The sequence below is a fragment of the Eulemur rufifrons genome, chromosome 19 (genome assembly GCF_041146395.1).
Source record: "Eulemur rufifrons isolate Redbay chromosome 19, OSU_ERuf_1, whole genome shotgun sequence".
NCBI classification, from domain to species: domain Eukaryota; kingdom Metazoa; phylum Chordata; class Mammalia; order Primates; family Lemuridae; genus Eulemur; species Eulemur rufifrons.
The window spans coordinates 87,726,087-87,751,270 of record NC_091001.1 but is presented as its reverse complement, the minus strand read 5'-3'; the positions used below and the strand labels follow the sequence as shown (position 1 = coordinate 87,751,270).

The 25,184-nt window shown below is 36.0% G+C and overlaps 2 protein-coding genes across 2 annotated transcripts in view; both read right to left on the bottom strand.

Annotated features, from left to right (window-relative positions):
• The window catches only part of STRN (striatin), a 98,431-nt gene extending 96,406 nt beyond the window's left edge, over positions 1 to 2,025 (bottom strand). Inside the window, exon 1 of the mRNA XM_069494248.1 lies at positions 1,730 to 2,025. Within this exon, the coding sequence (XP_069350349.1) occupies positions 1,730 to 1,963 (234 nt within the window). The 5' untranslated portion in view covers positions 1,964 to 2,025. The remainder of the gene's footprint in view (positions 1 to 1,729) is intronic.
• Positions 2,026 to 13,373: 11,348 nt separating this feature from the next.
• Positions 13,374 to 25,184, bottom strand: part of HEATR5B (HEAT repeat containing 5B) — an 85,559-nt gene continuing 73,748 nt past the window's right edge. Inside the window, exons 33-36 of the mRNA XM_069494416.1 lie at positions 23,898 to 24,122; positions 19,066 to 19,217; positions 17,652 to 17,865; positions 13,374 to 14,275 (exon numbers count right to left, since the gene is read on the bottom strand). Of these exons, the coding sequence (XP_069350517.1) occupies positions 13,971 to 14,275; positions 17,652 to 17,865; positions 19,066 to 19,217; positions 23,898 to 24,122 (896 nt within the window). The 3' untranslated portion in view covers positions 13,374 to 13,970. The remainder of the gene's footprint in view (positions 14,276 to 17,651; positions 17,866 to 19,065; positions 19,218 to 23,897; positions 24,123 to 25,184) is intronic.

Genomic DNA, 25,184 nt, shown 5'->3' with positions numbered 1-25,184 from the left:
AAAAAAAAAATGGGTGAATGCATAAGCAGATTTGTTGGTTACTACACGGACAAAGTCAGATTCATTATGAGAAGACTTACAAATATCAAATAGACTAGATATTAAAGCAACATAACAGTAGGGATAAGAAGTTGCCAAAGAATATAATATAAACATGTAAGTGTAGAAATTATGGTTCACTCCTTCACTTCATTCAACCGCTCATATGTCATCTCTCAGAGGCCTCCACTCATCTAAAATAGCTGCCCCTAACACACTCTATTCCTGTATCCTGATTTATTTTTTTCCTCACAGCAGTTGCCACTAAAGGCCATTATATTACATAGATGCATTTGCTTGATCATTTGCCTCCACCTAAAACATAAGCTTCATGAGGGCAGAAGCTTTTTGGGGCCAAGAGACACAGAGCTGGCATTCAACAAACATATGCTGAATAAACAAAGGATGAAGCCAAAACCCAGAGAGGTTAAAGGATTTCCTCAAGGTCACGGAGCTAGCAACAAGCACACTACCCTTACTATAACCCTGTCTACTGTAACCCTTGTCTGTTTGCTCTTTCCACAGCCACTTCCACTATACCAAAGCAACCTATTCCAGCACATGATTCTATTTAACAGACTTCTAATCTTTTTTTTTTAAGTACCAAAGAAAATACATGTTACCAAAAAAAGTGACACACTGGGTAGCATTTTAACTTCAAGTGTTTCACCAACCAAAACTATACTCAAATGACATAAGTATACAAGATTAGCCTGTAAAACACAAAGGCAGAACTATTCATAGTTTTTTAAGTTCTTCCTGAAATTGGTGTATGCCTGGAAAGTTTTAAGAGCCATTGAAAACCTCTTTACCAATTCAGAATAGTCTGTAAAGTATCAGCCTCACCTTCATTCTTTTAAAAGCCCACGTATCTCCTCCCAGAACATACTTTTATCTTGCAGATTATGCAAGGGAATGTAACTAACTTTAAAGTTCCTTTAGTTTCTTTTAAAGTACAAGCTGATCTCCCAAAATACTTAACATAAAATTAACCCTTGGGAATTTTAGGTTCTGAGAACAGAAACCATCTCTGAACCCTCATCTGACTCTGATCATCTAGGTCCTTCATTCAAAATCCATGAGTTTGGAACACCTAAAAGAAATGCAGGAGGGAAGAAGGTGGAGAAGAAACATTTACATATATAAAAAGGGAGCTGATATTTTAATAATGCTTTTGCCCAAAGCCAGCTTCTCGCCTAAAGTCAAGGCTTCACTAACACAACTTGTGCTGTCTTCTTTGATCACCTTCCTTGCAGAGAGGGAAGCCAAGTGCTAATACCTTTTGCGGGAAACGTCTCTAGACCTAAGATGGGACACTCTAGGACAGAGGATGATTTGCTCAGCGTCTCTCAAAACTACTGTCAGGCCAATTAGTAAAAGAGAGAGAAGCACTAAGATGTGGATGGCAAGAGAGCTGAAATGAGAATTGGGAGTTAAGAGTGGAAAAGAGCAACGAAAAGGAGTGAAGAGAATAAACAACGTATCAGGAGCAAGAGTGAGAACGGGGGTCGAAGAAGTGGGGTCAGCGAAAAGCAAAGGTGAAGGAGGAAGGGGCTGAGGTTCTGGGTGGGATGGGCGGGCGTAAGGGGGAGGGGACGAGAGGGCTGGGGGAGGGGGGTGAAGGGTCCGGGGCGGGGCGGAAGGGAGCGAAGAGGCGGGATGAAGAGGGCCAGGCCGGGAGGGTCTTTACCTGCAGCTCCGCCCGCTCCACCTCCCACTGGGCTCTCTCCACCTCGAAGCGGGCCCACTCGTGCTGCAGGAAGTGCAGGATACCCGGGAGGCTGTACTGGGCTCGGGCCGCCCCCGCCGCAGCCGCCCCGTCGCCGGCCGCGGCAGCCTCAGCCAGAGGCCCGAGCCCCTTGGCACCGCCTGCACCCGGGTGGTTGTTGCTGAAGAAAACGCCAGGACCCGCCTGCTCGTCCATGGCGGCTGCAGGAACCCGGGGAGCTGTCCCGGCGCCCAGCAGCGGAGGCAACGGCGGCGGCCAACAGCGCCTCCTCCTCCCTCCGTCGCTCCCCGCCCACACCCCAGTCAGCAGGGAGCAGCCGCCTGGGCGCGGGGGCCGGCCGAGCCCGTGACGGGCCGGGAAATGGGTCAACTGCGGCGCGCGGGCGGCGCGAGGCTTGCTGGGAAGTGTAGTCTCGGGGCGGGGCGCGGCGAGCGCGCCCGGGCGGCCTGTGGGGCTGCGCCTCGGCTCGGGCGTGGCCGCGGGCCCGCCCCTCGCCCGCCCCTCTCGCCTGGGTGGGGGCCAGCCGGGCGGGGAGCGCGGGTTTCCTCTCAGGCAGGGCAGGGCTGGGCGCGGGCGGGCGTCTCTCCAGTCGCCCTCGCACGCGGAAGTTCGCGGGCGGTGCTCCCCGTTGCACACACGCGGAAGTTATAACGCCAAAACACCAGCCCGAACTGCACATCTTTTAGGGCTTCCTGGTCGTTCTGTTGAGAAACAAGCTCAAAGCGAGCTAGCCGGGCCGGCTGCACGACGTGGGTTCCCCAGCCAGCTGCGCTCAGTCCTCTCCCTTGGGCTCCGACTGCGGAGTTTCTCTGACCCTAGCCACTTCATTCTGCCAATCTGCGTCCCGCCGTCGTTCCTGCCTTTCTTTTTCACTCAAGGGTTTCAAACCTGTTGCTTGATCAGTTGCCACTTACAAGGAACTCTGATCCCCTGCTTTCTGCTGCTTCTTTCAAATTCTGGTTTGTTAAAAACTCATCTGAAAACTGCTCTGTTGAAGTTTCTTTCCCTTTGTAGTAATCCTGTGAAAGTTTAGATATCCTGTAACAGATGTTATTTCAGTCTTGTGTTTCCTGTCTTATTCTTGCGCATTTTTGCTTTTTTTTTTGGAGACAGAGCCTGACCCTGTCACCCAGGCTAGAGTGCAGTGGCACAATCATGGCTCACTGCAACCTCAAATTCCTGTGCTCAAGCAGTCCTCCCGCCTCAGCCTCCCAGGTAGCAGGGGCTACAGGCTCGCGGCACCACACCCTGCTAATTTTTTTTTAGACAGGGTATCTGACTATGTTGCCCAGGCTGATCTTGAACTCCTGGACCCCAAAGTACTGGGATTACAGGCGTGAGTCACCATGCTGGCCTACTCAATTTAATAGAACAAATAGTTTGATTGTCAGTTATATCCCGTCCTGGGAATATAAAGGTATATGACACAGTTCCTGTCATAGAAAAAAGATTGATGTATATATAATAGTTTCACAGTGCCTTAAAGCTACACTCCCTGAAAGAATAAAGTCCCTTTCTGCTCCATAGAGCAGTTTTAGGTATCCAGGCCCTTCTTTTTCACTTGTCCTGTTTCCAGTTTCTTCCATGGTTCACCTGCAAACTGGCAAAAGTATCAACCTACCAAAGGAACACCAAAGTCCTTTCTTAAGTGACTCTGTAAATGTTTTCCTTCTTCGAAGTCCCTGATATTATGTCACCATAAATTCACACAACAACAATGAGAGAAATAAGGCTCCAGAAAGAAAAAGTAACAAATGCAAATGAAATTAAGCACTAGTCACCATAACAAGTTATTTGTCATTCTTATGTTTTGTAGGATGAATTTCTGGGCTATTAGACTTGATGGCCATGAAAAAATGTAAAGATGTAGGCTGGTGAGTGGTATGTGAAGGAAGGACATCCTGTCTCTGTCCTCTCCCCCTCGCCCCCCTTCCCCTGGCTACTTGTGGAAAGAACAGGAAACACATTGTATCTGCTCTGGTTGCAAATAAAGATGGCAAACTCTTCTCTCAGTTATTTAATGTTTCTGCTTTATGAATTAATTCTTTATTATCATAAGAGGTTGATCCAGACCTGGCCAAATTCCCTGTGTCAAATTATTTTGGCTGTCAGTGTCCTTTGAGATACAGCCCAGTCTTCTCATTTACAGGTCTTTGAGATTTGTCCATAATGAGGCCTTGAGTGAGTGGCAGAGCCAAAACTAGCACCCAGATTTCCAGACTGCTAGTTCAGTGATCTATTCATTAACAGGTTGACTTCTCTCTTTCTTAATAGACCTATCAGAGTACCAAGGGGACAATAATGCAACAATGGCATAACTTTTCAGGTGAGGGATTTAATTAATCTTGAAAGTTTGAATGTTAACAGCTATTTTTTTCTCTAATAGAAGATGTGTCTAACAATTCTTTTAAATCAATTCATAACTAACTATAAATGTAATTAAATTTGTGATCTGGACTATTACACATGTACAAAAGCACTGTTTTAATTCACAGTTCAACTTTATTACAGTATCTTTTTTGTTTTTCAAGGACTTATTTACACTCAAAATGGTACTGATGATCTATAATGTCATGACACCTTCATTCAATATATCAAAATATTAAGAGTGACTATAGTCAGGTAGAATAATGAAGAAATTTACTCTTCGCTTTTTCAAAAAATTTCCATATGCAGTAATATTTCTTTTACAATTTAACAAAAACATTACTTTTGAAAAGATGACCTTCCCTTAGGGTTCTTCTGCCCTAAATTGTGTTAAAAGAGTAAGAACCATGAATCCCATAATTTTCTGCTATAGTGAATCAGCTGCTGAAACTGTTAGTTTTTGAGTAGTGAGCATACCGTGATATTTTCTCCCTTTGTGCCTGTCTCTTTTTTTGGATTTTCTGTATTCAGCATGAATTTTTTTAAGTAAACATTTTATCGAATATAACATACATACAAAAAAGCTCACAAATGGTATCACCTCAATGAACTTTCACGAACTCAACACTTCCATTTAACCACCACCTGGATCCTGAAGCAGAACATTGTGGGCATCGCAGAAATCCCTCTTCATGTGTATTCTCAATCACTATAGCAAAAGTGTTTTTGAATTTGAAAAAAAAAATCTGAAAAAATTAATAACGAGAAAGGACATAGCATTTGTAATTAGTCAAACCTAAACTTTATTTCTCACTACAGTTTTCCAAATGTAGAAATCTTGGGCACATGGTTTAATTTTTTTTCATCCTCAATTCTCTCATTTTTAATATGGGAATAATATTTACCTTATTAATGTGAGATTAAATGAGAAAAGAAATGTAAAATCCCCTAGCAAAGTGCCCAGTATATGGTATATACTGAATAATGACAGTTCTAATTGTAATAGAGTTCACAAGATTAACTGAAATAGTACATGTGAAAAAACAGCCCTTGGTAAAAACTAAGGGTCTCAATAACTGTTTGTCCTCCTTTCTCATCCCCTATTCAGAGTTTTCATTTAATAGAGTTTAAATAATCTTAAAAACAAAATTAATGCCCATGCCTACTCATTGAGCCTCAGACCTCAAGGTCCGATCTTTCCATTTTATAATTAATAAAGCCTAAATGGGTGACATAAAAATAGTGTTCCCTTACTGGACACACAGAGGAATTTTCCAAATATTGATTTATCTATTAGAATAACCAGTTTAAAGTGAAAATTGTGAAACTCTATAAGATTATTTTGGTAACAGGAGTGTTTGCTATTTTTAGGTTTATATGTGTATGCTTTGTAGAATGGGGATTATAATTCTATCACATGACAAATAATTCATGTGATTTTTTTTTTGTATTTTTCATTAAAATCAGTGGTTATTTTTCTAAAACTGTCCAAAATGACCAGTTATTTCGGTCTCTGATCCTTTAACTGCTCAAAGAACAGGCTTCAAATTCAACTTGATGGCTCTTGTGACTGGAGAGAGGCCTCCCCAGGAATGAAGAGAACTTTGGGGAACAGGAATGTGCAATAAACAGTTGTTTACCCATTTTTTCTACCACGTATCCACTCCCTAATCTCTCACCTCTCCTTTCTACCTCCCCTGCTTCCATGGGCCAGTCCCTGCTTCTACTTTCTCTCAGGATCCAGCCAAACTTACTCCCTAAATTTGAAGTCTAGCAATGGCTAGGTTGAGAAAACAGCCAATAACAAGTTGATAATGAAGGGATTCTACTATCTGAAATTTTTTGTGGAGTCTAAGAGTTAAATCTACTTAACAGTCTTGTGATAGGATGGGAAAATAGCTTCTATTAGTCATTATTATTATTACTATTATATTCTTTTGGAAGACTATGATTGAAGTTAGGGAGTTGCCTAATTTTAACTTTAAAAATAAATTAAATTTTATTAATTAAATTTAATAAATTTAACTATTTAAATAAAATTTGATTTTACAATTAAAATTAATTTTAATTTTATAGTGGCTGATATTTAGAGAAATAAATACTTCAAATCTAAAATCACTATTACTTTAATAAATCTAAATGTCTAACACAGCAGAGACCAACATAACATGATATTAATAATACAGCTCTGTAGCTATAGCAAGACCTGTCTTGCAACTTTTTTTTTTTTTTTTTTGAGTCAGTGTGTCACTTTGTCACCCAGGTTGGAGTGCAGTGGCACAATCATAGCTCACTTCAACCTTGAACTCCTGGGCTTAAGCTAGTCTCCTGCCTCAACCTTCCCAGCAGGAAGGCTCCAGGTGTGTGCCACCATGCCCAGCTTTGGAATATTAATGGTGATCAACTTCAGATTCTATTTCTCTAAGCAAAGGTAAACTGGTTTTTAAACACATTCTTTTCCTTTCTCCTCATCAACTCCATCCCTTGCTTCTCTACTCCTTTTCTCTTTTAAAATTTCCAGTGAATAGGCCGGGCACGGTAGCTCACACCTGTAATCCTAGCACTCTAGGAGGCCGAGGCAGGTGGATCACTCGAGGTCAGGAGTTCGAAATCAGCCTGAGCAAGAGCGAGACCCCGCCTCTACTAAAAATAGAAAGAAATTATCTGGCCAACTAAAAATATATATAGAAAAAATTAGCTGGGCATGGTGGCATATGCCTATAGTCCCAGCTACTTGGGAGGCTGAGGCAGGAGGATTGCTTGAGCCCAGGAGTTTGAGGTTGCTGTGAGCTAGGCTGACGCCATGGCACTCACTCTAGCCTGGGCAACAAAGCGAAGACTAACTCAAAAAAAAAAAAGAGAAAAAAAAATTCCAGTGAATGGAAGCGCTATTCAACAGATTGTTTTCTTTTAATAACTAAGGTGTCCCCATTTCTAAGCCAGGAACTTAATTTCAAACAATTAATGTAATCTTCATTACATAAAAATGACCACGTGTGTATATAAGAAGAACATTTTTATAAACTGGCTATTTCTGCCAACTATGCAACTGAGCAGCACTTGTTTCCAGGTCTAGCCACTTTCTCAGCAGAAGACACCCGATCTTCATTTAGGCTTGAATTGCTCAGTATAGCACCTCCTGCCCAAGCTCCCAGCTGGTATTCCTTAGACATAAATTAAGTTGGCCCTCAAAAAAATTTAAATGTGGTACACTATTTTTTACAATCATGATGGGGAAAAATCTGGGCATTGTCCCAGAAAAATAAGAAAATGAATGAAGTTAAAGAAGTGCAGTGCATTTTTGTTTTAATTTTTGAAGATCCATGCTTTTCTTAGATTTCTTAAAACAGAATTTAACCTATTTTGCATGTACTACATCTCTCTCCCTCTACTCTGCAGGCCCTCAATATGCTACTGTTGTTCAATACATGTTAATTATAGCACTTGCAGTTGTTCTCTGTAATGGAAAATTCTATCATTATCTCCTTTCCCAGATTTCCCCTCAGCTGCAGGACATGAAGTAACAAGAGTAGGAGTGGTTTGAACCAGCTAATACACTTTCACGTAAACTCATATAACATCATGACCAATAAGCTGATTGTATTCAAGCTAAAGGAGCCAATAGATACAAATACAATATAGGGGAAACAGATAATTTAAATAATATGGTCTTTAGTATACAGCAATAACCAAATTAATGCTGCAACATTTTTCTTAAGAATGTAACTAGATTAAAATATGAAGGACGAATATAAATTAGCAAGAAGATGAGGATGGAATGGAGCTTTTTCAGCAAAATTCAAACACCTTGAGTAAGAAAAGCACACAGTGCATTTGATATGTTGAAAGAACTCCAACATGGCTGACAAGAGCAAGGCAAAAGTAGTAATTATTATTTTTTAACTAACACTTATTTACTCAATAAAAATAATGCATTTTACATGCATTAGTTCAATCTTTACAATGTCTCTATGAGGTAAGTACTAAGGTTATTTTCATTTGACAGATAAGGACACTATCATATGGCCATAGGCAGTGGCATGAAGTAAAATGAGCAGATGAAACAGGTAGGGGCCAAATTATGCAGGACGTTGAGGGTCGCATTAAGGAATTGGTCTTTATGTTAAAACCATCTGAAGAGTTTTCGTTAGGGTATCAGATTTACATTTATAAAAATCATTTCGTTTTCTGTGTGGAAAGTATAGCACTAGCAGGTATTTCTAAATTGTTTCCTAAAGATCAGGCACTATTTTAAGGTCCTTTGCAAGTATTAACTCATTTAATCCAGAATCACTTTATGAGATAGATATTATTTTTATTCTCATTTTACAGATGAAGAAACTGAGGCAAAAAGAGGAGACGTGACTTGCCTAAGGTAACACAGGTTGTAAGTGCAGACCCAGATTCCAACCCAGGCAAACTGACCCTACGATCCACACCAGTAACCACTTTGTTATACTGCAATTGAACATGGTGACTTGGACAAGGTGGTAAAAATTATAATAAAGACACATGGAGGCATCTGATAAGATACTGAGGAAACTTGGTGATTAAGTAGAGCGAGGAAGAAAGTAGGAAGTATCAGGGATGTTACCAAAATTTATGGTTTAAGCAACAAGAGAAGATAGTTGAGCTGTTTACTGGGAGATCATGGGATGAGAGGCAGGTTTTATGTAAGGAGGTGAAGAGTTCAATTTTAAATTTTGTCTGAGTTGTCTCTGAGACAACCAATGGATAGTTATATATGGTAGTTATATATGTAAATCTCAAGAGCAGAAGAGAGGCTAGCATTCCGGACAGCCCTAAGAAGGAATCCCTGCCTATTATTCTCTTATCATACCATTCCTTCCTACTACTTATCACAATCTATGATTATTTTATTATCTCTGTCTCCAGGCAGAATGTAAGTTTGTCACGGCAGATTCTTTGACCGTTCACTCTTGTATTCCAAATGCCTGGCATATGGTAGGTGCTCCATAAAAAATTGTCCAATGAATAAATGAGACAGCATTAGAGAATCGTATCACAAAAATCTCTGACAAACAGGAATTCAAATTCTCCTTATACATGTCAGTGTCAAGGAATACACAATCATAAGGCAATCTTTTTCAAAACAGCTTTCTTAGAAAACTGTGTTCAGTTGCAAACCACTTATTTGAAATATCAACCTGTTGGCAAGGGAGGGCTAGCTGGCCCTCCCATCTGAAGATTAATAATCACGTTACCCTTTCTACCCTCAGTTCCTTTAAATTACCTGGCTTACATGCACACCAGTTTGCCACTGCTCTTGCCATGTTTGCATCTGAAGCTGATCCTGCACCCACTCCCACAGACAACACACCAGAGTCACAGCGTGTAGAGCAGGACTATCACTTTCCTTGTTTTAACAAATGTATTTTCACTAAAAACAGCCCAAACTCTTGTAGAAGGGACAGGAATAGAAAAAAATATTCATAGGAAAAAAAATTAAAAAATAAATTAAAAAGACAAAAAAAAACCACAAACAACCCAAACTCCATTAACTCCTTTTCTACTAGCTTCTTAATGATTTACAGTCAACTGTCTTTTAAAAATTATGTTTAGGTATATCAAAATTTTTGTGGACAATTAAAGGCATTGACAAGCATTTTCTTGGAATTTGGAAAACAGTGACCCAGTTTCATTTTCATGTCTGTTTACTCCAAAAACTATCGCTTTTTAAGATTCAGCAATATGTTATCAAAATTCAAACCTGTCATATTTTTATAACCCCTTTAGAAAATATGTCCCAAGGAAATATGCTACAAGTTTTATTTTTAAAATGTCAAATGCAAATTTATAAAAATATAAAAACTGGAATAAAGTACACAAATAAAGGGTAATGACTAAGTCAATAATGGTATATCCATTGTTAAGTAGTCATCAAAAAATGATAATCACTAAATCTATTCTACTTTATTATTAGAGTAATACTATGGGAAAATGCTTATAAAATAAATGGGGGAAAGCAGGATATAACATCCTCCATGTAGGATGATTACAAATGTGGAAGAATATGGACTAAAATATTAACATTAATTTGGTCTAGGTGGTGGGTTGTGGTAAGTTTCCCAAAATTTTAATGAATGCAAATTTTATAATTAAAATTGATCATAAGATATAAAATTGACTTTCCTTTTCCCTCTGACTCGGCTTTTGTACTCAGACATGATTAAAGCCCTTTTTTGTTTCACAAATGAAACAGGAGTGCCATTTGTCCTATATAACTAGAAATAAGTTGGAAAGGAAGAAAGAGTTTTAGAAAGAGTATTTAAAGAAAGAGTAAATAATTGAAGTTATAAAAGTTGGAAAAGCCAAATAAGTGCACTTAAATGTCCATGGATTCTTTGACCCGAATTCAAAGTAAAGAGGAGAAAGGGTAAATAAAGAGCAGTACATGTGTATGAGGAAAACAATGCATGAAATGGAAATCCATGAGTTCCGATGACAAAAAGAGACAGGGAATTGTGAATAGAACACAAAAGCCATGAACAAATTCCCCTGAAGGAAAAGCATAGCTGTAACTAGCCACTTGTACATACATGATTTTCACATATTAGTTTAGTGGCAGCACTAAAAACTTAGCTCAGTATAATTTTTCTAAAAAACTTAAGATGTGAAATTCTTAAGTAAAATTCTATGAAGTTCATAAAGCCATAAGCTTTTAGATATGAGAGAACCAGAAATAGGCTGGTAATGATTAAAACAGGTATTATAAGTAATCCATCTGATGGAAAGCATTTAAGGTAAGAAATTTATTTACAGCTCTACTCTAGCCATTTCTGGCATCAACCTAAACATTATAACTAAGAACGAAGAAAATGTGAGGAATATTAAACAAAAGTTTTGAAAATTGGACCAATTATGTCCATCATTCAGCATTGTTTGAATGAAAATTAATAACGGGTATAAAGTGTCTAGTACAGTGCCTGGTACACAACAGAAATGTGAGCTCTTATTGATAGTAACAATCTATAATATTTTAACTTCTGTGTCTGGGTTATATGTTTAGAGTATCTTACACTGTCATACTGTGATAGCAATTCTGTACACATGTAAGGACTACTTATCAGACTAAATAGCATTATATGCCAATATTAAAGGATGGGCAAAGATTCACTCCCTTGATAAAAATAAGCAGGATGGGCCGAGCGTGGTGGCTCATGCCTGTAATCCCAGCACTTTGGAAGGCCAAGATGGGAGGATCACTTGAGGCCAGGAGTTTGAGACCAGCCTGGGCAACATAGCAAGAGCTCTTTCCTACAAAAAAAAAAAAAAAAAAAAAAAAAGAAGAAGAAGAAGAAAGAAAAAAAGAAAAAAGAAAGAGCGAGCAGGAAAAATACGTAGACATATGTACATTTTAGATGTGTAGAAGATCAGAGAGAGAACACTCACTAAATTTTCCTCTCATTTTATAGATGAGAAAACTGAAGCCCCAAAGGGTTAGGTTGTCCAAAGTTCTATCCCTAGTTGATGACAGAACCTATTCAGAACAGGGATGCCTAACTTCAGAACTTAGTTTTCTCTAATTGAGAGTTCAAATGTATACTATTGACTAATGAGAACGTAGAAAGCAAACTGTGAAAACTGCTCAGATTATGCTTCAGAAAGAATTTGCTGGCTATAATGATGCTTCTCCTTTTAGCTTCGTGATACTGGATGTTCACAATCAAATAAATATGATTATTCAGGTTGAGAAAAGTCTCATAGGCTGGGCAGTGAAACAAATTAATAAATACTAATCTTCAAACAGATCTTTTTATAAATATGATCATAGAAAACTAGAACTAGGCAGTGGCTTAGAGGGGTTTCAACAAAGTATAAAAAGATGTACTGAGAGAGAGAGAGAAAAAGGGAGAGAGGGAGAGAGTATCATTGCTAATGCATGATGCAGTCTACCCTAAAGTGGGAAATGATGGGAAAAGCCTGAGAGGTACCAAGAACAGCAAAAAATAGCCAAAGCAGAAATAAACATACTTTATAAATAGATGAATGAAAAGAGGTTATGAGTGTCCATGCATGTGTACAAAAAATGAGATTATAAGACAGTCTGGCAGTTCCTTAAAAAGTTAAACAGAATTACTATTTGAGCTAGCAAATTTTACTCTGAGGTATATACACAGGAGATGATAGATAAAACATATGTTCACCCAAAAATTTGTATTCACAGCATCATTATTTCTAATAAGCAAAGGGTGGAAATAGCCCAAATATCCTTCAAGTGATCAACGGATAAACAAAATGTGATATACATACAATGGAATATTATTCAGCCATAAAAAGGAATGAAGTGCTGATTCATTCTACAATGTGAATGAAACTTAAAAACATTACACTAAGAAGACAGTCACAAAAAACCACTTATCATTTGATTCCATTTATATGAAATGTCCATGATAGAAAATCTATAGAGACAGAAAGTAGATTAGTGGTAGCCTAAGTCTGGGGGCAAATGGGGAGATAGTGGGATGACAGCTAAAGGGTATGGGGTTTCTTTTTGGGGTGACGAAAATGTTTTAAATTGTGGTGATGGTTGCAACACTCTGAATATACTAAAAACCACTGAATTGTACACTTTAAATGGGTAAATTGTATGGTATGTGAATTAGATCTCAATAAAGTTGTTACCAAAAATAAAAACAAAAACAAAAACAAAAAACAATGAAAATAACTTTGGAAACACACAACTGAAATGAAAAAAAATCAGTGAGAAAACAGGTGAAAGAAAGTGCCTACCTGAGATCTAAAAGACTGAGTAAGGAAGAAAAGCAGGGATATGTGAGCTCCTCATTGGTGTGACTATAAAAAGAATAAATAGCAGGTAACAGGTGACAAATATCATTAATAGTTACATTCAAAAGTGACTTGCTTTTGATAATATAATCCATGTTACATTGTCTGGTAAAACCTGGTGTCTAAAATTTGCTAAACACTGAGGCAAACATTCATTTCATGAATTATCTATTTCATGTGGTAAAATTCCTACTGCATGAGAAACTGGCATAACTAAAATTATGACTAATTCACGCCTCTCTGCCCTAGAGCAAGCACTTAGCTTGATGCCTTATACACAGTAGGCATTCAATAAATATTTGATGAATGAAACTAACCATCATAGCCAGAACTTGAGGCTCTGTAATTACAAAACATAACTGAGGCCAAATGTTAGCCATTAAAACAAAAAAAAGCAGAACATTATGCCACATTTGAAACATTTTAATGGACCTTTAAGTGAGAATTCTGATTCAGTTAACAACTAAATTACACACAAGCATAATTTAGTAATTTAATATGAAAGTTAAAAGATCTGTCAGAAAGATAAGAACATTTTGGGAAATGCTTAGAAAATGTTGTGATTTTATTCATAGTATATACATCACAAAACAGATACTTTCCATTATTTTGGTTACTTCAAAATTTAAAATCTGCTTGTTTTTCAATTGAATTTTTTCATGACAGATGCTGAATTCTGACTTATTTTTTTCCCTGACAATATCAATAGGCTGCCTGACTACATGATACAATTATGTTTTTAGCATTTAAATTTAAAAGACTATGGCTCAGTGCTTAAAAAATAAATTAATTAATAAAAGGGAAACATTATTAGGGGAAAAATAAAAACAAATTCATCACATGATAAAAAAAATCACTCCTTAAAAATCAGTAAGTGGTGTGAACATTATTTCACTTATACTACTTGGAAGCATTGTAACACCAATATACAAACAAAACAGAATCTATAGCCTGGAATGATACAGTGGCTTTCACTAATTAGGAGCTAGCTGACAACATAAATAAAAATGAATGGAAGAAAAAATTAAAAGAAACTTGTTTTTAGCTTAATTGTTGGTGCAGAATGTATGGTAGGGGCTGGCTGCCTGGCAGCTGCTTTAGCTTTGCTAGCTTGGCTTGCTCGAACAGCAGTTTCTAGGCGTATTTTCAATTCAGGAGCAGCCCCCATTACTGTCTTGAAAGCATGTGGATATAAAGGTCCAATATGCATTAAATTCTGGAGTGCAAACTCATGAAGATCTTTGGAAGCTGAACTTGCTGAGGCAAAAGAATTTTCATCCAGCAGGTAAGAGATCAAAGTGGGAACTAAGAGAGCAAGTAACTGGACTCCTGCAAATAACAAAGATACAATACGAAGAATGATCATGAACTTAAAGATTACAATAAACTTTAATTTAAAAACTAGACAATTACCACAGAAGGCTGAATTATACAAAAATATAAGTAAACATGCACAATCTATTTTAGAACTCAATGATAACTCATAATTAATATTTATCTACTAAATGCTCAAGCTATGTTAGGGTTGGAAACCAGCTTTAAGATTGTATATTTTACATTTACATTAATTTGTTTAGTTAAAAAAAAACTAGCTAGAAGTTTAGAAAAGAATAAAATGCTTTACAATTGCCATCTAGTACAATGTATTTTGAGAGGAAGATTATGAAATTTTTAAGGACATGCTAGAATCAGGAGATTAGAGTAGGCACCAGAAACCTGAACAGCATACATTTACCATTATTTAACTAAAACTAGGTATTTCTTTCTTTTTAAAATAGAAATACAACTCTTGTCACATTTCATCATCTCCCAAAACCCACAGTGAGGGAAAATTTTTCAAAAATAATGGAATTACATAAACGTTAGGCTTAAAAAACAAGAACCCATGTCTGGCTGATATAAATTTCAAGCACTTAAAAAAATATTTATTTGGAAGCTTACTCTCCTTTTGCTAGTCTGTCTTTCCATATTAACTCTACCCTGGCATATAAATTTCATTAAAGGTGGTATTTTTCTAAACAATTAACCTTTATATGTAATCATGTGTATATAAAACCTCTTATAATGACATAGAAAATAATGCTTTTCCACCTTAGTTTATGTTAATTTTTGTAGAATGACAATTGACAGGACTAAAGCCAAGACTGTAAGGGAGCAGGAAGCAGTTGATACAGAATGTGGGACATAACCTCATGTCACCAAAGACATAAAATAATCAGTGAAGCCTTTCCAGAACCCCAGTCCCACCCTGGACCTTACTTCCCATCCTCTTTCCCTGCTGTATTTTTTTTCTCCATAGCACCTATCAATTTCTGCGTCTCACTATTATATCTACATCTAAAATAGGTATAGTTATGTCCATTTTCATCAGTATATAAAACTGTACATTGGTATGTCTACATGTACATATATCTCTGATAAAACAGATAGGTATATCTATGGGGGGGGGGGTTATTGTCAGTGTCCAGAATGTAAGCTCTATGAAAGCAGGGACCTTTGTGTGTCTTATTTCATGCTGAATCTTCAATACCCGGAACACTCCCTGGTACATAGTAGGTACTCAATAACTATTTTTTGAGTGAAAACAAATTCTCTCTCTCTCTCTCTCTCTCTTTCCCTTGGAAACTACCCAGAAGTTTTCGAGTAATTGGATTTTTTTTTCATATTAAATTTTCAGAAAAAAAGACGGTAACAGGCGGATATTTTAAAAGTTCTAGGAAAATCTTCCAACCTACTTAATTTAGTTCAATTTATCTCACATAGAATGATAATAGTATTATATAATAAGAACTGACTTTTATAATAAAAATAGAGAATTATCAAATAAGTATAAAATTAGCTTCAGCATATTGGCTAACTAAAACAGAAGAATTTTCAATAGCAGGTTAAAAATTAAGGTTTTGGTTTTAAGAGTTTCAAAATACAATCAATTGGAAAAAGAATATTATAAGTTATTAAACACATTGACTGCCACACTAGAAAAAAAAATTTTCCCTGGTGCCACAGTGTTTTATTAAAACAAAATGATCCTTTCTAATTTGTTATTTTTTATTGTTTTCTGTGTGAGTTATATGCAATGCAATCCACGTTTTTAGAATTAAATTGTTAATATTAATTGTAACAATAACAATATCAAGGCCAGGCGCAGTGGCTCATGCCTGTAATCCTAGCACCCTGGGAGGCCGAGGCGAGGTGGGAGGATCACTTGAGGCCAGGAGTTCGAGACCAGCCTGAGCAAGAGCGAGACCCCTGGTCTCTACTAAAAATAGAAAGAAATGATCTGGACAGCTAAAATATATATAGAAAAAAATTAGCCGGGCATGGCGGCACATGCTTGTAGTCCCAGCTACTCAGGAGGCTGAGGCAGAAGGATCACTTGAGCCCAGGAGTTTGAGGTTGCTGTGAGCTAGGCTGATGCCACAGCACTCTAGCCCAGGCCACAGAGTGAGACTCTGTCTCAAAAAAAAAAAAAAAAAAATCTCTACCACCTTTCCCCAATTTCCTATGAAATATTTTTTAAGAGAAAAGGAAAAAAATTTATGATAGAAAAAAATTGGCATTATTTTTATATGGAGCATAATCTGGTAATATATATTAAAAGTCTTAAAATGTGCATTCTCTTTACCCCACTATTTTCACTTTTAGGAATTTATCTGATAGAAATAATAAAAAATACATGCAAAGAAAATCTGTATAAAAATGTTTATCTCATTTATGATCTTGAAAAAGTTTAATGTTCAACCATAAGAGTTTAAAAAATATAGTCTTTCTACAATAATTAAAAATCTTTTTTTTTTTTTTTAAGAGATAGTGTCTCATTCTGTTGCCTCGGCTGGAGTACAGTGGCAGGATTGTAGCTCACAGCAACCTCAAACTCCTGGGCTCAAGTGATCCTCCTGCCTCAGCCTCCCAAGTGGCTGGGACTACAGGTGCCCACCATCAAGCCTGGCTAATTTTTTTTTATTTTTTGTCGAGACAAGGCCTTGCTATGTTGCTCAGGATCACCCCTACGCTGCTATGTTGCTCATGATCGCTGCCACACCCAGCCTGTTGTAAAGCTTTTATACCTTTATTATGAAGACTAAGATGTGTTATTTTAAAAACCTATTAACCATCTATATTTTTCCCAGTTCTTAAAGAATATATATATAACTAGAAAATTTTTAAAAAATCAGTGTGTTTAAATGCCACCAGAAATTCATTTGAACTTCCTGTTCATAAAAAATAAATATAAATCAACTCAAAACATTATGTTGACCTGGCATGGTGGCTCACATCTGTAATCCTAGCACTTTGGGAGGCCGAGGCAGGAGGATGGCTAGAGGTCAAGAGTTTGACACCAGCCTGAGCAAGAGCAAGACTTCGTCTCTACAAAAAAATGGAAAAATTAGCCAGGCGTGGTTGGTATGCGCCCATAGTCCCAGCTTCTCAGGAGGCTGAGGTGGGAGGATCACTTGAGCCCAGGAGTTTGAGGTTACAATGAGCTATGATGGCCCACTGCACTCTAGCCTGGGCAACAAAGTGAGACCCTGTCTCAAAAGAAAAAAAAAATTATGTTAGTAACATGAGCAAATACATAATGCTTTTAGATAGTAACTGCTCCTCAGTAAACTTATTGCACAGGTCTGTTTCTAATATCAAATAAGATTTAGAGATACATAGATCTTTACTTTAGAACAGTGGCTTTTTATAGGAACATACTTACTGTTTTGTTCTTCACCAAGAGCAACTAATGTTTCAAGAACTTTGATTCCTTCTTGAACAGCTAAAAGTTCTGTGTTATTGGCTGGTCTGTTTCTTTCAACAGCTTTTAACTTTTCAACCACTATTGGAGCTAATGAATGGATGTAAGGAGTTGAAAGGGCACGATTGGAATGTTGGAAGACTGAGAGGAGAAGCTGGTAACATTTGGCTTGAACCTATATAAAAAGATCATTTTATCAATAAACATGTATGATAGTTCTTATTTGTTCTACAATCACATTTTATCTTAATATATACTGAAAAGCAGTGATATTACAGGATGAAAATGAAAATGCCATTTCTACTCAGAGAAATGGAGGAGAATAGAATTTTCAATAAGGTAACTAAATAAAATTGAAGAGAAAGTAATAAAAAAGTTCCTTATGCTAATTACCAAATCACTATGCTTACATAATTTTTACATTTCTAGGGTGTGAAAAGCTAGAAAACAGGAATTCCAATTTCTGCTTTTAATTCTTCGTTTAATGTACAATTGTCCCTCCCATTTTAACCTAATGTATTTATCAGCAAGGAATGCTAATATTTGAATGATCTGAAACAAAGCTATAAAAATATATTCCTTAGATACCTAAAACCCATTTGATTCCCTAGAAATGACTGCTTATGTCAATTGTAAGTTTTCTAGGCCTAGAAAATAAAGTCTCACTGCCTCCACTTTAGATTAGAAAGACTTCATATTAATAATTCAAAAAAAAAAAAGGGAAGAAGAGAGGGAGCGAAAACCCATCAATATATGGGACAAAAAGCGAAATAAACTATTTTAGTGCTTTGGTACAGCACAAGCGGCCAAACCTCATGGGACATCAAAAATACTTGGAGAAACATTTTAAACTCACAATTCTCAAGCCACAAATGTGGAGACTCTGATTCAGAAAGACAGTGGCAGAGTACAAGAATGTTCCTAAACTGCTTTTTTTTCCTGATGTGCAGCAGGTTTGAGAATCATTAGTTTAGATTTTGACATCATAAAATAATAAACTTATTTTCTAGACAACTAGAGTTTCTAATAGGTTCATTAACATGTGTAATAATATAAACTTATCCTTTAATGTCTTGGTGTTATTTAAATAAACATTGGAAAACATAATCACGGACTCCTATAAAGTATCTACCAATATGTCCCAGGGTTGAGCAAATATTTCAGATATAGGAGAATTTCTGCATATGTGAATAAACATATACATGTGTCTTTCCTAGTGCTTAAACCCAGTAATCTTTTCCATTTTTTTCTATTTAAAAGTCATATTGCAAAAACTTAGCTTTTCATTATAAGTATCACATATTTTAATGCATCAATCTGAAATTTTCTTGGTAAAGTGGAATGTTTATGTTTAATTGTTTTAAACATAACTTACCCACGGGTCACATGAATTTAATGCATTTTTAAATCTGTTCATGCAGCCATTCTGTAATGACTGGACTCCTATTATTTCACTACTAGCAGACCACAGGAAGAGTGCAATTGCTGTTAGCATGCTTACTTCATCAGGTGTAGGCACAGAGTCTTCTGAAAATGAAAAATGAAAGCAATGAGTGGTTTCTAAAATGTTTTGGAATTTTGATCTTAAACAACTCTCTCTCTGCCCCTAACATTTATAGCAGTGTGGGCCTCAATCTAATATAATCCACAAATAACTGTATGAAGTCAAATATATAAAGTTAAATGATTATATGATATTCTAATTAATTAAATAACTCAGACTTTCTTAGTGATATCACCTTTCAGCTTAGTAAATATGAAAACTTGTAAATTCCACACAACCACAAAAAAAAAATCTTGCACAATTTCCTGAAGACAACATTCTTACAATTTTAAGGAATTTCTTGCTATTATAATCATTTATTTAGGAATATATACAACTTTAACCTAACAAATATTGTGATTACCATTTCTCCAATAACTGAATTTATCAACATTTTCTGTGCGAATTTGGGCTGACTTGGCAACTATAAATACCCAATGATAACTAGTACTTTATTAGGATTATGAACATATATGATATGCTAACATTATCTCATGATGAGAATACTAGCTTTTGTAAAATAGAATGGGCTAAGAACAACAGTCTAGAAAAAGTCCATTAACTTAACATAAAGGAAAAAAAGTTGAGAAAAAAGAAATTTAAAATTTGAAGGATTTAAACAAGTTATAAAAACCTGAGTTATAAATGTTAAAAACCAGAGAACTCCACAGTAGGAATGTTATTCTAGGTGGAATAAGAATAATCTCTAATTCAGGGTTTGTGATATTACAAGCAATTTTTTTGTCAGAAAATTATTATTTTATTTTTAAATTGTGACTTTAAGAAGACTGGACATCTAGGCTGGGTGCAGCAGCTCACACCTATAATCCTAGCACTTTAGAAGGCTGAGGTGAGAGAATTCCTTGAGGCCAGCAGTTTGAGACCAGCCTGGGCAACACAGTGAGGCACCATCCACCAATAAGAAGATTGGATATCTAAATATGATTCTCTACTAAAAAGACCCAGGGCCTTTTGGAGAATGGACTGATTCTAGAACAGAGACAGGGAAAATACAAGATAAGTCTGCTACATCTGGGTGCCAGAAAGTAAGTAAGTGCTCAAGAAATAATAGGAACATGTCAAAGTAACAGTAATAGACCCATTGAATTAAAGAAAGAATCATGAATCTGTACTGATAGTAATAAATAAAATATATAGTGAAAGGAAGGCAAAGAGAAAGCTCTTCCTTTCAGTAGAATGCCAGCTAATAAATGTAAAAGAAATAAAAAATATAGATTAGAAAATTATCATTTTGCAACTATAAATGATTTAGGCACAATGGACGCCAAAACCACTATGTGAAAGTTTGATGGGGAAGAAGACAATTGAGATAGCCTTACAGTATCTCCCCACAGATTACTTATTAATTATGAAATGGAAAAATGGCAATTTTATAGAGGAGGAACATGACAAATATCATCTTAATAAGGTTATTAAAGTCAAGATTCCCAATAATGGAACAAAGAAACATTATAAGTCTCCTTATATGATGTACTGAGAAAGACACATTACTTATATGGTATTCCTGCCAAAAATGCATAAATTGAATCTAATCAGTTTTACTGAGGAAAAAAATCAGCCAACTCTAAATTGAGAAACATGCTACATAATAGAGAGCCTGTACTCTTCAAAAACATTAATGTCATGAAAGATAAAGGCTGAGGAACTGCCCCAGATTAAAGGAGACTAAAGCAATATAATGACTAAATAAAAACAAGAGTTGTATGAAGGTCATTAGTAGGACAACTGGTGAAATTTGCATATGAACAATAATAGCATTGTATCAATGTTAAATTGCCTAAATTTGATAATTCTTCTGTGGTTATGTAAGGGAATATCCTAGTCATGAAGTATTCAGGAGTAAAGAGTCATGATGACTTCAACATATCCTCAAATAGTTTAACAAAATTAGTAAGATAATATTAACAATAATGGCATGTGGATTATAGAGAGAGTAAAAACCCATATGTGGCAAAATGTCAACAACCAGTGAATCTAGGAGAATGGTAAATTGGAATTCACTGTGCTATTCTTGCAACTTTTTTTTTTTTTTTGAAACAGTCCTGTTCTATTGTGCAGGCTAGCGTGCAGTGGTGTGATCATAGCTCACTGCAACCTCAAAGCGATCCTCCTGCCTCAGCCTCCCAAGTAGCTGGGACTATAGGCACACGCCACCATACCCAGCTAATTTTTCTATTTTTTTGTAGAGATGGGGTCTCACTATGTTGCTCAGGCTAGTCTTGAACTCCTGGCCTCAAGCGGTCCTCCTGCCTCGGCCTCCAAAAGTGCTAGGATTACAGCCATGAGCCACAATGCCCATAAAGGAAAAAAAGTTGAGAAAAAAGAAATTTAAAATTTGAAGGATTTAACCAAGTTATAAAAACCTGAGTTATAAATGTTAAGAGCCAGAGAACTCCACAGTAGTAATGTTATTCTAGGTGGAATAAGAACTATCTCTAATTTAGAGTTTGTGATATTACAAGCAATTTTTTGCCAGAAAATTATTTTATTTTTAAATTGAGACTTTAAGAAGATTGGACATCCAGGCTGGGTGCAGCAGCTCACACCTATAATCCCACCACGCCCAGCCTAATTTCTGGGTTTTGGTTTAAGTTCTTCTGGTCTGGGTTAATCTTTATATAGTTGCTTATAAACAGATATTTAATAGATATAATGGATATACAATCCAAATGAATATACTAACACGTAGGCCGGGCGCGGTGGCTCAAGCCTGTCATCCTAGCACTCTGGGAGGCCGAGGAGGGAGGATCGCTTGAAGTCAGGAGTTCAAGAGCAGCCTGAGCAAGAGCAAGACCCCGTTTCTACTAAAAATAGAAAAATTAGCCAACGTGGTAGCACATTCCTGTAATCTCAGCTACTTGGGAGGTTGAGGCAGGAGAATCGCTTGAGCCCAGGAGTTTGAGGTTGCTGTGACACCACAGCACTGTAGCCCAAGTGACAGAGAGAGAGAGACTGTGTCTCAAAAAAAAAAAAAAAAAAAAATACTATCATGTATTTTGTAATTTTTCCCACTGCCAGTTATATTTTTCCCACATTTTCATTACTGTAAAATAGATTTAATAGGTAATAAATAACCTTGAACATAATTTTTTGATCAGGAAGGTCAAAGAGTATGCAATCTTAAAGGCTCTTTGTACATGCTACAGAATTAATTCCCTGAAAGTTTAAACCATTTTAAACTACCTTCAGCAATGTATGAAAATGTTCTCCTGGTACCAATTCCAGGAGAATTGGTAAAAAAAAAAAAAAAATCAGTTTTGCAAGTAAAAATTTATATTACTCTGTTTTTGTTTATATTTATTTACTTACTAATGTGGCTGATTTTCTTTTATATGCTTGGTGGCCATTTCTATTTCCGTTTTTACTAACCCGTGTTCTTTCTTTCTTCTTTCATCTCTTAGGTATTAAGTGAATTTCTTCTAAGACCTCTTTGTATATTGATGATAGCAACACTGACATAAATATTTTTGTCAGTTTTTCAGCTCTTTTTTCAGCTACCATTTAATGTAAAATATTTGGATGGGTAGAAGGTAATTTCTGTATAGACCAAAACATTGATATTTTTCTCTGCAATATTGTTCACTAACTTACAGTTAGTCCTTTGCCATTCTGATATAAAAGATTCACCTACATTTTGTTTTCCAATTTTTAAAATTTTGCATTGTCATTTTAATTTATCTGGTATTTTTTGTGATTCGAGATATAAGGGGAGAGCCTAACTGCAATTTATTTCTCAAATAGCTAACTGACACAAACCATTTAAAAGGATAATGAATGTGCCTTTACTATGTGTCACATTCTCATGTAGATAATTATCTGTTTCAGAGCAATGTGTTCTCTTTGCCCCTTCCACTGATTCTTGGGCCCACTCCACAGTGTGGAAATTTGTTAACAGGAGAGATGACAAATCTTTCCTTACTATTCTTGTTTTCAGTTCTTTTACATTTTCTTTACAATAGAAATAAAACTTGAAATAAGAAGTCAAACAGAAGAAAAATGGGGAAAAATGTGAATATTTCCCCCCAAATTAAACACAAACATGAAAAATGCTTATACTCACTAGGAAAATGAAACATGAAGATTAAAACACTAAGATAGTGTATTTTACCTATCATATAACAAAATCTAAAAGCCTGACAATATTGGTGAAGATGTGGAGAAATAGAAATTATCATACACTGCTGAGGGCAGTGTTATTCATGTGGCTATGGTGGAGGGCAATTTGGCAATGTCTGATAAATAATTGTATTTTATTATTAATTTTATGAATGAGAAATATTAAAAACATCCATTGATGGAGAAATGAATAATTGATAAATACATATGACAGGAAACTGTACAGGAGTTAAAAGAATGAATGAGAGTTTTACATATTCACATTAATGGATCTGAAAATAACTTACTGTTGAGTGAGAGAATAAAGGTAGACTGAGATGATATGACTTATGTAAATTTTAAAATACTATATATTGCTCATAGTTATCACACTATATAATGTATACACATATTAACATATAAGTATATTCATTAATATAAATGGTATATGTTAATATAGAAAATATACTTATTTATATAGATATTTTTAGAGTAAAATATATTAATATAGGAAACAGATTAAAAATTCTTAAACTCTGATAGGTTACCTGGTTGAGAATATTCCAGGATGCATGCAAGAGTGCTACGAATTAGAGCTGTCCATTGTTTTTGAGTTTCCTCAGTTTTGGCCATTGAAAGTGTCACGATACTTTTAATTCCTTGAAGAGCTGCACTGACTGGTGGAGGAACCTGATTATCTGCAGACTTTATTGCTGTGTCTTTCAATATTCTTGCAATTAAGAAGAGAATCGTGGGCAGGATTGTCATACATCCTGAGATAAAAACAAATCAGATTACTTCATAATTATAGTTCCCATATTATAGTTGTTTCCACTGCTTATATTTTTTGCAATTTATTGTGGTTTAATATTGTTTCTTTGTTTTTATACAAAATTCACTGCATTGCTATTACTATAATTCAATATTTGAAAAAGAAAATATGAAAGTGCCAGGTTATTTCAAAGAAGACAGAATTGGTATTTTCTTTTTTTCCCCAACTAGCCCTGTTTTTATTACTTCCAATATTTCACCTATTTAATATTTCATGCCCTTCATAATGAAAATGAGAAAGGAAAATAGAAAAACAGAAGGAAAACTCTACCACATACTTGGAGAAGCACCTAAGTAATTGCATGAATCTTACAGCAATTCTAAGACACGTAATCAACACTCAGTGTACCAAAGTCAACCTAATCAAGCCAGGAAAATAAAAACTACTGGGGTAAAGAAGAAATGAAAAACCCTAGAATTTTAAGCTGAGAGAACTTTAAGGTCATCAAATTCAACCTCCCACTTAAGGAAGGAGTCCCCTCACCACTCTCACATAAAGCCATTGCAGCATCTGCCTGAAGACTCCAATAAGTTACATATGTAAGAAAACTCTAAGAGCTAGAAAGGTCTTCCTTGTGTTGAGATGAAATTTTCCTATATATTTACTGACACTATTTTTACCTTCCAGATAAAACAGAGGGAAAGTCTACATTAACGTCCAATAGTTCTTCAATATCTGCAGACAGCTATTATCTTTTTTAGCCATAATTTCTTGAAGTGTTTCATAGAGTTGGCTGTCACTCTTCTCTGACATTTATTAATGTTTTTCAGTGTTACTCAAGAGTAGCAACCAGATCAGAAAATAAAGTGTTTAGTAACTCCATCTTATGTCTACCTGCTGACATTCAATGTCTTTCTTCAACCTGTAGTTCCACCTCTTGTTTGAAATATATCTGAAAAGAGCATCTTAAGTTTGTAATTTTTTTGAATCTTTATAGGCTCCTAAAGGTAAATAAAACCTTAAAAAAGACCAATTTCTCATTTTATACTTGAGATTTAAGAGG